Raw genomic sequence first — 18,172 nt, 5'->3', positions numbered from 1 at the left:
ATCATAAATGCAGCATGTGCAAACCAGATATAGGACATCCTATCAAATATGCTATAAATAAAGAGTGTTATGAAGATTAAAGATATTCAAGACGAACTAATGGCATTGGGACATAGTGCCAAGATGAAGAGATTGCAAAAGTTATTCATAATGGAGTCAATAATGAATATAACCTTCATTGCTATGAGGGAAATTTTTCCTTCACTTGAAAACCTTCAAGCCCTCCTTATCCAAGCAACAAAAAGATTATAAGAAGACAAACCAAGAAGAAAACAAGAATCGGCATTGATAGTCTATAAAGGAAGAGGAAGATTCAACTTCACAAGTAGAAATAGAAGAAGAAAGGCCAATATCAATACCACAATGCAGAAGCTTTTCAGAAGAAAATGAAAGTTCTAACCCATGGCAACCATGACGTCAAGCAGAAGAGGAAGATATGCGGATTCACAAGGAAGAAGCTCTTAGCAGTTTGGTCAGCTCATGAATGAGTCTGGGCATGTGCAGCTGTGGCCTGGGCATTGTAGTCTATTTTAGATCTCTTTTTGCAAGGTTATATTAGTGGTGCAAAACGAGCCCTCTAAGAATCCCTTGAATTGGTGTCTCTTTGATGAGGTAATAGGATTAATGCAAATTAAGTTTGTTGTTGGTACACACTTCTCAGTGGCACAATCCAGATGGCCACATCATTCAAAGAGAAACATAGTTAAACATTTGGCCTATCTGTTGGACTTCAACAAAGCAGTACAGGTAGCAACACACATGTTACATCCCAAGATTACAGCAAGATGAGACAGTAAAACTTGCAGCTGGTGTGGCCTCTTCCTGCACCTCATCTGTTCCAGGACGTCACTACCTATTGGAGCAGCTGTCTGGAAGCAATTCTCTTTTCTGTTTACCAAGAACCAGGAAATCATTGTAACCTTCTGATCCTACTAAGATCCTTTAGGAAGGATAAACATGAAAGGTTCCAATGCTTATATCATACGGTGGTGAAAACTTCAGGTACTTTAAGGCCAAAAGTTTTTAGTACAGAACCTCAGTTCACAGTTGAAGATAAGACATTATGAGACCTCAGATATCAATGCCTAAATCAACACGATCATCAGCCTTATTCCAAACTTCAGTCATCTCAGTCCTATAATAAAAAACTAAGATGAATGTTACATCCTTGACTTACCGTGATTTCTTTGGCAAAATCAAACCAACCAGGCTGACTCTCAACAAAGCAATCACGCATGTCTGCACAGTCAAGCGAGCTCATACGTTATAACATCTTGGCCCATGCACACCCCACCCCCCCCCCCCCAAAAAAAAAGAAAAAAATCCCCCCATAAACAAAGAAAAAAAAGGGCCCAAAAAAGAAAACAACAACAACAATGACGACAAAGATTCTATTCAATTTGACCTCAGCCATGAGCCACCATTATGCAAATACACCAAACCCCCATCAAAACATGCTATTAAAGGAATAGGCAGGTGTGACAGCCACACAAGTTGTCTATAGTCAAGGAACAAGGGCTTGTACAGATGGGCTCCAAAAAACTCCAATCAGGAGGAACAAGAGAAATTTCACTTACATTTTCGCCTGTCTCGCAATGATTGCTTTACAAGTCTGCAAAAGAGGCACACTTGAGGACATATAAAAACCAGCTTCAATTTAACTAATTTTAAAAATTTGTTAAGAGATACGTACGATTTTCCATTTACGTACATTACATCAAATACAAATATGCAAACATCCACCTGCACCATGTAAAGCCAAATTCTCAACACCCCCTCTTTACAACAAAAGTTTATCAGACATTGATATCTACCATTCTAATTTGGTAAAAAGAATTACCTTTTCTAGCTTGTTAAAACTACTTTCATAAAATATGATTCTAAAGCTGTTTCATTCTATAGGATTTGGTAGCTTGGAGGACAAAAGTAGTCTAAGCAACAACAATAAGATGCAAAATCTAGAACGCTTGATTAGAATCTCAGCATATGCATGAAGTCAAAAAGAAGCCTATCAAGTGTGGCTAAATTACATTACTTACAAGAAAGACAACAAAGTGCTAATAGGTTGGCTAGAACTGAATGTAAACCAAATCAATTGGATACAAGGTCCCTCACGGAGGCCTGTGGGGAAAGGATAAAGAAGCCAAGGTGGGGACAGTGTAAGACCACCAGGGGTTACCATCCCATAGTGTGAAGAACAGGCTGTGGTAAGACCAAGCATGAAGGATTCTATTGAACTTCCTCTAAATGGGAAGAGCCCCCATGAAGCTGCTCCCAATGGCTTCAAATGGAGTGGATAATTGGCAACCAGATCTCCATTAGAGTAGCACATACTGAAAGGCTCTCTCCACCAAGTGTTATCTAGCCACAGGTCTTCCGAACGGGCCATGCCAAGAGGCTCCCAAGAAGCTCCCACACCTCCAATCGTAATACTAAGGGTTCCAGTGTCTGTTTGCTTGAGAATGCATCCAAATCGGCCAATACACACGATCAAGCATCAATGATGAGGATCGTGTCATCCATCTCTGCCTCATAGAGTAAATGGCATCCCTAAGTAAATGTCATCTCTGAGCTTGAAGAAACACACCAGCACCACTCCCTTGGCCCCCATTCATCCCTCTCATATCCACATCTGCCACTCCTAGACATCAGCCAAGCAAGGTATTAGTCTAGCTTCCATGACTTCCCTGGCAGCCCTATGACTCAAATCCTCCTCTAAGGGAGGTTAGAGAGTGCTAGACCACCCTAGCACCATCTATCCAAGGGTAGCCCACAGAGATGACTGCACTATCCTGGCTGACAAGGAAGCAGCACCTGTGGATGAAGATGTTTTGTGGGGGGAGTGAAATGCAATCCTTCAACCAGTGGGATGTCAGAGTAGACACCGTTGACGAAGCAAAGAAATGGAGGGAGCAAAATGCAGTCCTTGAGGGTTATCGCCAAAGGAGGAGATGACCAGCAGCCCAACTGTGCTGTGGAGGCAGAAAATCAACAGGGCAGCCCGCTGAAGATCAAAATGCAGCCATAGGTGATGAAACTAGGCTCAGAATCAGCAAATGTGAGGTCAGCTGAATTAGACAACTGCTATGGAGCCACATATGGAGCCGGGCGGCTGCTGCAACTGCAAAACACAGGCCTGCACAGCCTGTAGATTGAGTCACCAGCATGAAGAAGTGGTCACCTTACTGTACAAGATGGCTTGGCAATTAAATGCACTGTAGCAGATGATGGTGATGATGAGAGACAGCAAGACTACTGCTCTAGCTGCAAAAAACACAGGACACTAGACAGCAATCAGGGCACCTCAGCCTGCAGCAGGAAACACAGGTTTGGGCAGCAGCTCTAAACAAGGCTGGATGCTCGGCAGCAGCCAGCTGATCAAGATGGCGGGTGGGCTGGGGCCCGGGGGGTTTGAGGTGATTTTGATTGTGGTGTGTCCACTCTACCTACCTACATGGGAGATACACACAGGTGAGAAGCACCAACAAGGAGTGATATACCAGTCACTAGCAAGACCTAGTTGACCAATAGAGCTCTACCAGGAGTGAGAGATGAACTATGCTCCAATATGTCATCTTCCATTGGTGGGATTCAATCACTCATATGAACTACTAGGTGGTGTGATATCAAGCCGAAAATAGAACTGAAGGTATCCCATTTTTCTATCCACTGCCCCACTGCAAATTCCCTCCTATTGCATATGAAATTTGAAGCAACCAACAACCTATTGCTAGACCCCAATAACTCATCATCCCAAGGAAGTATGAGATCCCCCTCAGCCACTAGCTATCCCATAGGCATATTTGGGAAGTGTCTTTGGAACCTAGGATCACAACATTAGGGAGAAAGTGGCGATCCTCAAGGCATCATCTCTGGCATGCCAATTAGTTGGAGACTGCCACCACTCCACGTTCAGAGTTCTAAAGGACTCCATTCAGCCAGCTCTCACAAGCACCCCAACCATGGTTACATGAGTTGTACTCCTTGACAGGGGGCAGTTCAAAGTTCAGTTAAGTTCATCCAAGCAGTCAAAGGCAGCACTTGGAACCAACCAGTTTAAGATATAATTTTCACTGGCCTACTTTGACAAATGGGGTAAGGGGAAGTACTTATCAAATACTCAGGGACAACACTGCCATTACCATCCTTTTCCCAAGTCTTCACAACTACTTTACCCCTTTCTGTGTAAGATTGGCATCACTTATGTCCATGCATGATCTTTGTTGATGTGGTTTGGAAAGGCCTTCCCTAATACCCATAGATTCGGTTTGTTGTCTGTACTGATTATATTGACACCTTCCTTGGACCATTAGGATTACCTCCATTCATAGAGGATACCTTACCCAATCACTTGGGACTCGTCACTCCAAGTGCCATGCTTTGGCTACAAGATGATGAGTTGCCTACTAGCAGACGGCCCTCAGACAGTGTGGAGATAAACCCCCTTTCTTTGGCCCCCTACTTGTACCTACGTTTTGCAAAGGTGATCTTGTAATCCTCCACTCTCAAGCCATTGGGTGGGAGCCTTAGAGTGCCAATGAAGAACCAAAATTTTTGGATTCTAATCATGCAAATGACACCACTTTGTATGTACAGGATGATATTGTGATAAATGACACCACTTTGTGCGTGGAGGATGATATTGTGATATTAGAGAGGTCATTGGCAGAGCTATTTTGCTCACTGGCAGGGGTAAAGTCAATGTATGCAAGTCAGATTGTGTCTCATAGATGTGAGTTCTAACAATGACTAGAAAGTCCACCCTAACTTTAGATCATGAGTAGGGGAGAGATAATCAAACACCTCAGGTTTTAGATGGGTCATGACATTGTGGCTGTGCAACAGTTTACCTCCATGATTCATTCCATTTGATGGAAATTGACTCATTTTGGAGCATGGTGCACCTCTCCTTAGCAGCTGAGTTGGGGTGATAAGACAAGTTTTGCTAGCAATGGTCTGGTAAATTACGTCTTATGCAACTTCTCAGCAACTTGTAGAGCTGACCTGAATTAGTTGGTGGTTCAGAACTTTCTTTGGTCTTGGCTCCAATGGGTGGAGGGATGACTGAACCAACATGCCATGTGCCTTTCACACCTACATAATGTGCTTCAAAAAACATGAATTTGAATTTTTGAGGAGGAAAAAAAGAATTTCCAAAAGCAAAAAGATGAGCATGTGAAGTCTCCAAAATCATGAAAACGCTTAGCTTTTCTTGAATAATGTAGTATGGTGGAATTTCCTTAGGCTCATGGATAGGAGTGTTCAGCCAGAAAGGGCACGCACACAAAGACAGAAGAGAAGGTGGCTGGATGGACCGGCCAGCTAGCCAAAGGGAGGCGGGTATACCAGTAGAGCGATGCAGAATGATGACAGTGAGGTGGGCTAAAGGTTGAGAAGGAGGCCAGAGGTAAGGCAGTGGGAAAAAATGAAGGCATGGAGGAGCTGCAAGGGCCAGAGCACAAGAGACATGAGGGTCTACACATGACCAACAGGGTGGGATTAGCTCAATCATTTTTTGCAGCCTTAGTCATGTTTATAAATTCTGATTTGGATTACTAATCCTTGTCCTTATAAATGGTGCATGTTTTACTTAGAAATGCCTTTTTCACCAATTGAATTCATACACTTTCCATCTGGTGACTTCCTATATGCTTTGGCATTATATGCCACCTAACTGGCTCTTTTCACAGCCCTTATACTAGACATCTTCTACTGAGAACAGCCAGATTGGAAGATGTGTATCCCTGTGTTCAACAGCATTTATTATTTATACATTGGGGGAGCCGTATGTATACCTTGATGCTGTCAACAGCAATAAGGGACCCACTTCGACCTCTTTCTCGTGTACTTAGATGCTGAAATGCCATAAGCTTGTTCTCATTCCCTCTGTCAACAGCAACTATCTGTTCAACAAAAAGGCATGTATGCACACATAGAGCATGAAAACCAAAAACAACAGGAGATATCACACGAGCTATTCATTTTTAGAAAGATTTGCAAACTCAACCTCAGCATCCAAGATTAGATCGTGAATACCAGACTGGAGGGACCTCCGAACAATATCAACCACATCAGGAAAGCGTAATGTGGTATCCTCACAATTGCGGGAAAAAATTCTGATTGTATTATCCTGTTTTATATGAACCTGCGCACGTTGTCCATCATACCTATGGAAGAAACAGACAAAGATCCTCCTTATTACAGATCCTGAGACAAAACACACTTTTTGTGTTTTTCTGTTACCATAGGATTCAATTAAAGAAGGCTATGCTCAGTGTGAGCACAGATTAAAAAACATTGGCTAACAAAAGAGAATGTTTGATCCAGATCAATACTTTGAAGCTTATAGAAATCAAAAAGTTTTTGCCAGGACACGGTTCTACCAAAGGGCTGCAGCTGTAGAGCTACAGAGATTGAAGGAAGAGTTTGTACTTGTATAGGAGACCATTGACTCTTGTGCAGGATTGGGGCAGCCTGCTCCAGAGGAGAGCCATTTGAGTCTTGGTGAGAGTTGATGGGCACTTATTGGACAATATTGTCCATTTTTACCACCTAATAGTCAACAAGATACAAGACACTTCTGGAATACCCTCAATCAAGCTTTTAGCTTGAGTTGGTCATCAGACAGTAGGAGGAGATTTTAATAGGGTAAAGGCTTGGAGGAGAGGAGGGGAAAATGCATTGACATTATTGCAATACAGGGATAGGCAGCCTAGGAGGAGTTCATTTCCCTGATCAGGGGTGGAATGCTTTGTCCATAGTGAGTTTGGCAAATTCACAGGCTCCCCCTACAGTTCTCTAGGAGAGATAGAGCTGCATAAGAAAATGTCTTCTCAAGAATTGACAGATTTTGCATGATTGGGAATGTGACACAAGGGTGTAGTTGGCATTATTTCTAGCACGACTCATTCTAGACCCCTCACCTGTTCAGATCATTTTCCTTGAGAGAATTAAGAACTTTCAAAATAAAGTAAATACACACTTCTTCCACACTACAGGGCACATACACTCTAGACACAAAGTCTGGAGACTAGGAGAGCAGAAAGATCCGTAGCTCAAGGACCACAGGAGGTTGGACAAGTGACCACGTTATTACATAGCACTACTCCACCACTAGACCCCCCTGGATATGAGAGAGAGAGATGGTTTGCAAAGCACTAAGAGGGTGGCCATTGAGCACATGACCAGATGATAGTCCTTTCTATGGAGGACCTTGCAAAAGCTTTAGCTGCTTTGCAATCAGGCAAGTGCCAGGTCCTAGGAGATTATGGGTTTGCATCGAACTGTTTCATATAGCTACTTAGATGTTCTCAATGCAGACCTTCTCGATGTTTCAAAGGTCATGGCAATAGGAGCATGCTACAGAGACTCTTTGAAGGATCTGATGACTTGTATGAGGGATGTTGCAGACACTAGGCTTGCTATAGAAGGCCTTGAGTTGCTTGGGGAGAGAGGTTGCGCCCAATAGATCCTTTGCATGCCTGAAGCATGCCCCTTCCGCTTTCCACTTTGCATCCCAAAGAGCCAGATTCTCCCTCGAAGCTGACGTTGGTGCCAACTCTTTGAGGTCCTCCAACATCTTGGGTGTGTTTCCTAACAATGTGTGGCATAAATACAAACTCTTCTCAATGTTCCAAACACCCTCGGCAACCAAGTGACCAAGGCCGCACCACTGCAATAGGGAGCAGATGCTTGCACATCCTCCGTTGCAAAAGTTTACAAGTGCGACCTCATTGCCATTGATGAACACTATCTGTTTATGTGTCTCAAGGATAGAACTTGCACTAAGCAAATGCAAAAGGCTTTTTTTAGATTTAGCATAATCTTTATGACACCAAATTCTTGAGTTTCTACAGTAAATGAGAACAAGTATAAAAATAGTGACTTACAATTTTTTATCATGTTTTATAGTGCAAAAACAATGCCTTATAATGTTCCATAACAAAGGAAAACAAGTGTATGAAATGATAAAGGACAAATGTATGAAATGAATTTCTATAACTTTCAATTTTATTTTTCAACTACATAATATAATAGATTTTGAAAATACCACGTATAATACATTAACTCGTTCCACATTGAGTTAAAAACTATAATTTTGTGTGTCACAGAGAGAGAGAGAGAGAGTGTGTGTGTGTGTGAGAGAGAAGCCATATTTCTATTTTTTTATCAAAACAACTCAATTATATGACATTTATGAAGACATTTAAACTTGCACGATAACAAACATTGATTTCATGTGTAGTTAGTGTTCACATTTAAGACTGTTGTTATTCATATTTAAAACCAAACACACGCACATATGCACACACACACACAGTGTCATTGGAATTGCTATAACATTAGGTGCTCGTATTATTGGTGTTGGTTATATATTGTCGTTGATATTCACATTTCAAAAACCAACACACACACACACAGAATATGTATACATACTCCTGCCCATCACGCCACGTTTGCTATTCCACCCCCCCGGCCTAATCCCTCACACCAGCCCGCCCACCGCCTCCTGTCAACCAGCCATCGCCTGCTCCCTACCGTCCACCAGCCCGCCGCCTGTCCCCTCCCATCCGCCCCACCTGATCCTACCTTCCCGCCTGCTCCTGCCCGTCGCCATCACCTGCTCCCCCTCGCTCACCCACCTGCACCTAGCCACCGCCAGCCCGCCGCGTGTCGCCTCCTCCTTCCCTGCAGCGCCCACCCCACCTGTTTCTGGCCGCTGCCAACCCGCCCGTCGCCTACTGCAGCGCGCCCCCACCTGTTTTTGGCCACCACCAGCCAGCCCGTCGCATTCTCCTGCCCTGCAGACCACGACCGCCACCCCACCTGCTCCTAGCCGCCCCCAGCCCGCCCGTCACCTGCTGCTGCCCTGCAGCCCCCGGCCCTGTCTGATAGACCCACCACCCGCGCTTCCCCCCCCTCCGCGCCATCGACCTCCCCCCCCCCCCCCCCCGGTTCTACTTGCTCCCTTCCCTTGCAGCAACTCCCCCCTCCGGTAGCACTGCAGCGTGATAGGTAGGTTCTCAATAGGGACGCGCAATGGAAACCTCTGGTCAAACACCGGCGCATTTTGCGAGTGCCCCCCAATCAAACACCTTGCGCATCATCCTCTCCGAGGAACAGCTCTTAGCCGTCTGTGCCACAAAGCTAGAGTTGAAAGAAACAACGATCTTTGGTCAGGTTGTAGGCAACTCCCCATCAAGGGCCCAGCTGTGGCATTGGCTCCACTCCACACTGCGCATTTGCACAGCGCAGATCGTGGAGGCAATCCGCATGGGCCAAGGGATCTTCATAGTTCGACTCACCTCTAGGGATGCAGCTCGTGAGTTAGTGGGGAGCTCGCCCTATGCCTCCACGAAAGGAGTCATCTACATGGTTCCCTAGTATAGCAGCTTCAAAGTAGAGACATTTGCGCTCCACAACAAATTTCTCAGACACCTTGTCACCTTACTATTCCTCGAACTGGTGGTAGAGTACTGGCAGTTAGTGGAGGACTTTGGACGGCTCTTTGGCGCACTTCTTGCCTCCTTCGCAGATGTAGTGACAGCTGCACGAGTCCCAAAGGTACGAATGGCCGTGAAAGACACAAAGAGTATAAGAAAGTTCCTAGATATTGACGCAGGAGGTCACTCCTTTAGGTAGCAAGTCATTGTGACTGGGCAACCAGGGCAGTGCCTACGCTGCCACGACTTCGGCCATCAGGAAGCAGATTGTACGCGTTTCAAAGCAAAGGCGGCTACGCCAACAAGCCCACAAGTGGACGTTGACAGCATCACACGGATCCAGAGACGACAAAGAGGGGGACCACAGGGGGGGCTGCAGCCAGCTCCTTAGACACAGCCTCGACAACAAGGTGTAGGAGAGCAGGGGACACCCCCTCGGCAAAGCACTCCGCAGCCGCCCCACCCGACAGGACCGCAATCCCCCACAACCACCACCCACGCCACAGCCTCACCTAGAATCCCACAGCCCCCACACCCACCATCCCCCACCTCCCACGCTCCCTCCACTGACCTTGGCCCACAGGTCCCCCTTTCCAGGACCACCAACCCCCTCCCACACCCACCACATATCTCCAACCATCCCACCATCCCTCGATCCTCCCCCCCCCCCCCCCCAAACCACCTCCCCTACCAAGCACCCCCCCTGATCTGCACCCGGTTCAGGTGATCCCCCCTAGACCCACCACCCCTCCTTCCACAAGAGGTGATGAGCCACACACATCTACATCCTCCTCACACCAGCAGTTTTCCCCCTCCCACACAGCCACCATCTCATCTGCCCCTACCGCCTGTCACACTTTCCCAAGACAGGCACAGCTGCTGCCACAGGAGTTCTTCCGCAGTGGCCGATGGTCCTACCTAAAAGTTGCAGAGTGCGGAGTGTTCCCACTACCTCTAGAGGTGGGGAACTTCGTGGTTCGCAAGTCAAGGAGAGGCAAGGTCCATCTACTAGCACCACCGGATGGACCCAACTACACCTTTTCTCTTCAGTCCTCTCACTCAAGGGATTGGACGACAACATAGATAGAGGAGGAGTTGAAGAGTCAAGTGGTGGACCACATCTCCCAGTGGATGGGAGAAGAAGGACTAGCACTGTTTGCACAGCAGTGGCCTAGTTGCATGATGGACATTAACTGGTGGGCTGGAGCGGAAGTCCCACACTTGAGCATTATTATCCCATCCCCTCCATACTGGAGAGCTCTGAAGGATGTGACTGAGTGTCCTCTGGCACAAGCGGCCCATTTCTACCAATGTGCAAAGTCACGACTCTCAGCATGGCTGATAGATGCATTGATAGTATCACCTGGAGCATCTATCATCCCTATGGTCTGGCCGAGGACCACCATGGGGGACTGGAGTTCGCCGTCCAAACCTACGGCAAAGCGTACTTGCATGCCCTATAGTTTTTCCTCTTCATCAACAACCTCCACACCAAACAGATGCCTATTTGGTCAGTCGCAGGTTTCCTCATGAGCTTACACCTTGCATCCTGGAATGTGAAAACTCTCCACTAAGTGGGGCACGTGGTTCCAAGAAGTTGATTGTTCGGCAGGAGCTGCAGACTACCCCTGCCGGACGGATCGACATGAGGAGACAGACTCAGCATTCAAAAATCATAGTTAGATAGGGCTGCCCAGTAGCCCCCTTCCTCTTCTTATTTGTAGCACAGGCCATGAGCTCCTTCTTGAGAGAGATCTACATGAGGAGACAGACTCAGGATTCAAAAATCATAGTTAGATAGGGCTTCCCAGTAGCCCCCTTCCTCTTCTTATTTGTAGCACAGGCCATGAGCTCCTTCTTGAGAGAGATCTATAGGTATCAAAGACATCAAGTTACCCATCCTCAAGTTTAAGGAGCGTCTGGATGTGGACTTTACAAATGACACATCAATCTATCTAGACGGGGATGAGAGTAACTTTAAGGCCTTTCTATCAGTCATGGAGATATTTTGTAGAGCAATAGGTGCCTTAATTAATTGGCACAAGTCCTATGGATTTTGGGTCTATGAAACTAGGCAACCACAGTGGTAACCACATAAGGATTTCATGTGGGTTCCCTGCAAGACCGCACTAAGATATCTTGGATGCCATGTGGGGATTGACATTATTGCAGAGCAACAATTGGCACCTTTTCTCTTGAGCATAAGATAGAAGCTTCTTTAGTGGAGCTCAGCAAGACTCTCACTACCAGGGAGAGTAGTGCTTGCCAACTAGGTCCTTCTTGCCACTGTGGTACACACAGTTGTCTTCATACATCGTACAATATTATTTGCACCGTACAATCCGTACGGTACTGTGCGGTACGTATCCACATGAATCCGTACATTAAAACAGGCCCTTTCTGGCCACCTCATCTATGCATCCTGCATCCCGCGTTCTCACCTGCGGCCCTGCCTTTAATCCTGCACATTCCGCCTGCCTGCATGGCACTTTTTTTGACCGTTGAACCCTCTTTGACTGTTTGAACTTTGACCCTTCTCTCATCTACAAAAGGTGCTCCTCTCCTCCATGCTTCCACACCAATTCAACAAGCATTTACCATTCTCATCTTCCTCTCTTGGATCTTGAATGGACTTGTGATTTGTCATTATCATCTCCCATCCCCTCTTTCCCGCACCCTATCAAAGCATTTGTTATTCTCAAAATCTCATATCCCATCCCCTCTATCCCGCACCCTATCAAAGCATTTGCCATTCTCATCTCCCATCCCTTCTCTCTCACTCTTCCTCTTTCAACTTTACCCAAAATAGACTGCGCACATAAAAGTATGTATGCATTAGAATCTGGAACATGGCCATAACTTACAGTCCATACTCCAACAAAAAATTTGAACCCAACCCCTTTCTAGACCCTACCTTCCCTATAAAGCCTCATATTTCACCTGCAAGTCATTTGAAATGTGTCACAAAGCCAATACTCTTTCAATATTTAGAACTTAAATTAAACAATATCAGCAAAGCCTTACAAACACCAGATGTACCACCTTCTTACATAGTGTAAGTGAAATAATTTACGTCAGTTCCCATTAAAACACATCTATGAAGACATTCTATCTCTGATCTGCAAGGGGAAATTTTATTTACTTGAATTCGCATGTAAATGCCTCCCCTTCAAAGCTCTTCAAAACATCCTGAATACAGTTTGTGATCCTACAAAAACATCTAATGATTAAAATACAGCAAGTCTAAAGATAAGCTAGATCCCTCCCTCTCTTTTATTTTCTTTTTAATGGGCAATTCTTTTTTTTCGTAATGGGTAATTATATTAATTATGAAAAAAAGCACAAGATAACAAGATCAAAGAGTACAATGGGGCTCTAGCAACTCACTCTCTCTCTCTCTCTCTCTCTCTCTCTCTCTCTCTCTCTCTCGTAAAAGGTAATTGTATTAATTACGAAAAAAAGGTACAAGATTACATGATTACATGATTACAAGAGACACGAGGGCCCTAGGCCAACGTGTGGGAAATCCCCGTACTAATGCACGAAAAAGGTTACACCAATCATGGCAACGACCCAGAGGCAATTGCCATATGCCAGGGAAGCAAATCCTCCCGAGGGAGCAAGTCGGAGTGCCGGATAAGATCTATCTACCAATGCAAGAGCCCTTTAAGCCTGGCAATATGTCTCGATACATTAGAGGCCGAATCAAAGAGAAAAGCATTGCGCATCGTCCAAATGTGCCAGCATCCCCAGTATCTGAAAAAGTGAAATAAGATCTTCATATGTAACTGTGGCGGTGTAGGGTACTTTGGGCGCACAAAAACCCAATCGAAAGGAGTTAGTGAAGACCCCACCACTGCGCGCCAGATTTGCGACAAGAGTGACGAGATATTCTTGGCGAGCAGGCAAGAAAGAAATCGATGTCGGGCCGATTCCGCAGTAGTGGTACAGAAGAAACAATTGCCATTCGAGATTCTACGCTTGGAAAGGGCCGAGGCAAGAGGAAGACCACCAATCATTACCCGCCAAAGAAAGACCTTGCATTTGAAAGGTGCCCTATTCAGCCAGCCCTCTCTCTCTCTCTCTCTCTCTCTCTCTCTCTCTCTCCGTAATAGGTAATGGTATTAATTACGAGAATACAAGTACAAGATTGTGAGAGCTCTCTCTCTCTCTCTCTCTCTCTCTCTCTCTCTCTCCATGAGCAGTTCCACACTGCACTTGAAGTGCATCTAGATTGTATCTAGTCTACATACCATTTTGTACCTACTCACCTAGTTCACTGTAACACTAGATAGTAGCTTTATTGGGACTTGGAAAACTTCCCACACATTTTGTATGTAACCTTTTGGTTTCGTAGGCCAACTTGGCCTTTTGTAGACGTTAATATAACTTTCTTTCTTTCTTTCTTTCTCTCCATAAATGATAAATTTACATAAGGCCTTCTGGCCAACCAAACAGAAAGGATACAAGTGTCACATCAGGTCTTCTACCCAGCCATGAAAGTGTCAAAACCAAAAGGCTATTTTTAAAATAACAGACAACTATCATGCAGGCTGTAGAATCGGAGTGGAGTGAACAATATCCAGCCAAGGAGCAGCCACATGAGGACCAAGTCTGCTGAAATCATGGAAGAAATCTGCCATGAGAGTAATCCTCGAACATAGACCACATGACTACGAATACTCGAGGGTGCATTGAAAATAAAGGGATTACGGGTACGCCAAATGTGCAGGAGGGTTGTCCATCTGCGGAATTCAAAACCACAAGGATAATTTGAGTGCAAAGAAGACAATGAAGGCATCTTGCCCAAAACCCAAGAACGGATGGGTGTGCGCTGCTACTATCTCTCTCTCTTTTCGTGAAGATAATTGAATTAAGTAGCAATATTTACATCAAACCATCAAGTTGGCTAAGAAAAATAGACCAAACACAAATCACCAAGACTGTAACAAACAAATATCACACAAAAAGGACAGCTGGTGCGGAGTGAACAATATCCAGCAAGGGAGCAGCAATGTAAGGAAGAACCAGATCATCTGAAACCATAGAGGAGATCTGCCATAAAACTGAACCACGAACACGGGCCACATCACCATGGATGCCCGAGGCTAAGTCAAAGATAAAGGTATTCTGAGTACGCCAAATATGCCACACAGAGGTGTCGATCTAAGGAAATGGAAGAGGCACGAATAATCTGATTGCAAGCAGACATAGAAGTCATCCTTCCCATTATCCACAAACGGGTTGATATCCGCTACTGAGTCACTGAGAACCACACATGGGAAACAAAACTCCAAATCTGTCGAGCAACAGGGCAAGAGACGAGGTGACATGGCGAGACAACCCACGAACGGCCGCCAATCGTGTTCTGTGTTGGGGTGATGTGGCAAGGCTGCCAAGGGCCGCCACAAACCGTGATGACCCTTCCTCGTGGTGACATGGCGAGACTGCTAACAGACGGCCGCCAACCATGTTTTGTGTTGGGGTGGCGTGGCGAGACTGCCGACTGCCACCAACCGTGCGTTGACCTTGGGAAAAGCTGAGGCGAGTTCTTCCACCGCCTGTCAGCCCTTCAGGATTGCCTTGTCAACCCTACCGTCAACCACAACACCTGCTCGCCAACTACCACTGCCGCCAACTCCGTGTTCCTACTGCTGCCTCACCTTACTGTCGCCTCCTATCACAACCGCCTCGTCTATCCCACCACAGCCGCCTCCTTGGCTCACAGCAATCGCCCTGCCTACGACGCCTCAACCTGCTTTGCCTACACTCCTCGCTTCACAATCATGGACACCTCCTCAACCTCCTCATCTCCCTTCTAGCCTTCATAAGATTCCTTGCACAATCAACCTCCATCTCCCCTTCCCCCACATAACCTCAATAGGCAAACCAGTAGCTATACCCTATGCCAACAGACCACAAAGCACCCACACCACCGACACATGGAGCTAGCGTATTGCCCGAGATTGCACCCGGTCCTCCACCATCCCCAAGAGGTTCTAGTGCAGCCCCCCGCATACACTTGGCTCATGCCTTTCCAGCACCAATCTACTTTGCTCTCCGGGCACAAAGTTCGCACTTAGGGAGAGAGTGTCAGCCCTAGAAGCATCATCCTTGGCCTGCAGAATGGTTGGAGATCCTCCGGTACCCCAGCTAGGATCATGCTAGTGGTGCCCCTTGGAAAGGGATGCTTCAAACTCCAATTCAGCTCACCTGAGCAGATGGAGGCAATGCTCGCTATCAGCCCGCTTGATGTCAAGACCTCAATAGCATACTTTGACAAATGGATCGAGGACCGGGACTATTCCTTGCTTGGAGATGGCACTGCCATCACCATCCCTTTTCCTGGCGTTGATGAATATTTTAAGCTATACCTTTTTGAGTTTGGCACTGCATTCGGCCACATCATACAGAGGGATAGGACTTTTGCTGACGCAGGCTCAAAAGGCCCACATAGATACCCTTCGGTCTAAGAGATAATACCCAAAAAGTCTTTGCACTGCCTTCCCTAGACTATTAGGATTCCCTCTGTCACGAGAACATGAAAATTTGATGCCTTGCTTATGTTTAATTGACATTTGATTAAAGGAATTAATCAAATGTGCAATTAAAAGATGCACATGTGAGGTGCAAGATACTTTTTTTATAGTTGAAGGCCTCAAGGACCCTGTGAAAAAGATGGGTGTCAAAGGTAAAAGTTGTAATAAGTTATACTTGTTAGATTCTAGGTGAATTTTGGTGTCAGTTTGCCCCTAGGACCATTAATTGGCCATTAAGTGTCAGTGATACTAGGGACTAGGCATTAATTAATGGATTAATGCATGTCCAAGGGTCAGTTAATGCATGGGACCACTTTGGGTTGCAAATGGCCTAGCCAATTATTTTTTGGATGGGCAAGGTCAATTTTCTGGGCATGGACAAGGGTCAGTTAATGCATGGGACCACTTTGGGTTGCAAATGGCCTAGCCAATTATTTTTTGGATGGGCAAGGTCAATTTTCTGGGCATGGTCCATCCAAAAAATAATTGGCTAGGCCATTTGCAACCCAAAGTGGTCCCATGCATTAACTGACCCTTGTCCATGGTCCATGCCCAGAAAATTGACCTTGCCCATCCAAAAAATAATTGGCTAGGCCATTTGCAACCCAAAGTGGTCCCATGCATTAACTGACCCTTGTCCATGCCCAGAAAATTGACCTTGCCCATCCAAAAAATAATTGGCTAGGCCATTTGCAACCCAAAGTGGTCCCATGCATTAACTGACCCTTGGACATGCATTAATCCATTAATTAATGCCTAGTCCCTAGTGCCACCACTGACAATCAATTTTCTGGGCATGGATTAAGGGCTGATTTAATTTTCAAAATTAATTAATTCTGAAAATTAATTAAATGGCTGGAAATTGCTGAAAATGGATTAAGAAAGCTGCCACTTGGCAAAACTTTCCCAAGCAAGTGGGGGAAAGGCTAAATAGGGCTGAAGGGAGAGGGAAATCTCGTTTTTTCATTTTGGAGTTGTTGGGAAGAGGTGTTGGATTGTTGCTGCTAGCTTTTGGGGCCATTTCCCAACCATTGGAGACCATTTTGGTGATGGAGATTGCATATTCTTGACCTTGGGAAGCTGGCAATTGCTGCTGATGCACTTTCTCCTGAAGATCACAATCTCCGATGCTCCTATTGTTGTTGGTGCATCCATTTGGGGCTGGTACAGTAGGGCAACTGCTGATTTTGATCAGTTCTTCGCGACAAATCTCAGAATTTTCTCTCTCTATAGCATTCTCCCATCTCCTTCAGCCTATGCTCAGCCATTCTCAGCAATTCTTAGCCATTCGGAGGAGATCTCAGCCATTTTTGGTGGGCTGATCTGTAATTTCTGAAGTAAACCCTAATTTACAGCAGAAATTAGGGTTTAACAATCACCTTGGGATCCGTGCCAGAGATTGAAGGCTTAGAGGACTGAAATCAGCTGCTGATAATTGAAGATTATCAAGGGATTTCAGAAGCCACCCCATCCCGAATTGATTTGGGGCAGAGCATTTGGCCAGCCAAGGGTCAAATTGGAGAAGAAGTCCTACGTGAATCAAGGGGCAAATGACCCAAAAGGCTTGCTGGTCATTTATGACAGCAAGAGCAATTGGTTAGCAGGAGGAGATTGAAGAATCTCAAGTTGTACTCCTTCCAATTGAATGAAAGCTAAAGAAATACAGCAAGGGGCGCCAGTTTTGGGGCCAACAGGGAGTCTATTGTCCAAGAATGTCATGGTAAAGTGTGTATTTCATTTCATGTGCATTTATTTATTGCTGTAATTAACTCTTAAATCAGGTTATCACCACCCATTCCAAGAAGGAAGGCTGGTTTCACCCTCCATTCACACGGGCTTTCGTATCCAACTAGTCTCTTATACAGGCCTCCCTAGTCAGTGCTTTGCTTGCACGATGATTGGACATCTCGCAGTTGAATGCCCCAAGACACGCTGACACCAGACCTCCTCCAAGGATGAGGGAGGTGGTAGACCCGAGACGTGTCAAAGGAGTGATGCAGAGCACTAGAGACAGCACAAGGCTAGACAGAGGAGGAGACTTCGCCAGCGAAGAGAGCGCGCTGCTGAGAGGCAAGGACACGAGGGTCTAGAGTCGAGACGGTGGAGAGTGATCAGGGACCTCAGACCATCAACCCATGCAAAGCCACCGCAATCCCCCCACTACTCCCATAGACGCCCCTCTGGATGCCT

At 45.7% G+C, this 18,172-nt stretch overlaps 1 protein-coding gene across 5 annotated transcripts in view; it reads right to left on the bottom strand.

Moving 5' to 3' along the window:
- Positions 1-18,172, bottom strand: part of LIG6 (DNA LIGASE 6) — a 251,305-nt gene that overhangs the window by 68,686 nt on the left and 164,447 nt on the right. For 2 of the 5 annotated variants that reach the window (XM_087687656.1, XM_087687658.1), the window contains exons 10-15: positions 12,586-12,651; positions 6,008-6,167; positions 5,796-5,903; positions 1,694-1,743; positions 1,578-1,612; positions 1,178-1,239 (exon numbers count right to left, since the gene is read on the bottom strand). In XM_087687656.1, the coding sequence (XP_087543782.1) occupies positions 1,178-1,239; positions 1,578-1,612; positions 1,694-1,743; positions 5,796-5,903; positions 6,008-6,167; positions 12,586-12,651 (481 nt within the window). Of the gene's footprint in view, positions 1-1,177; positions 1,240-1,577; positions 1,613-1,693; positions 1,744-5,795; positions 5,904-6,007; positions 6,168-12,585; positions 12,652-18,172 lie in introns of those variants that run through there. The other 3 variants (XR_015692342.1, XM_087687657.1, XR_015692343.1) reach the window with 3 other exon arrangements.

The sequence above is a fragment of the Lygodium microphyllum genome, chromosome 11, assembly GCF_053477565.2.
Source record: "Lygodium microphyllum isolate KBCC chromosome 11, Lygodium_microphyllum_v1.1.10, whole genome shotgun sequence".
Classification (NCBI taxonomy): domain Eukaryota; kingdom Viridiplantae; phylum Streptophyta; class Polypodiopsida; order Schizaeales; family Lygodiaceae; genus Lygodium; species Lygodium microphyllum.
The sequence above is the reverse complement of the archived record's forward strand: the minus strand, read 5'-3'. Positions and strand labels throughout refer to the sequence as shown.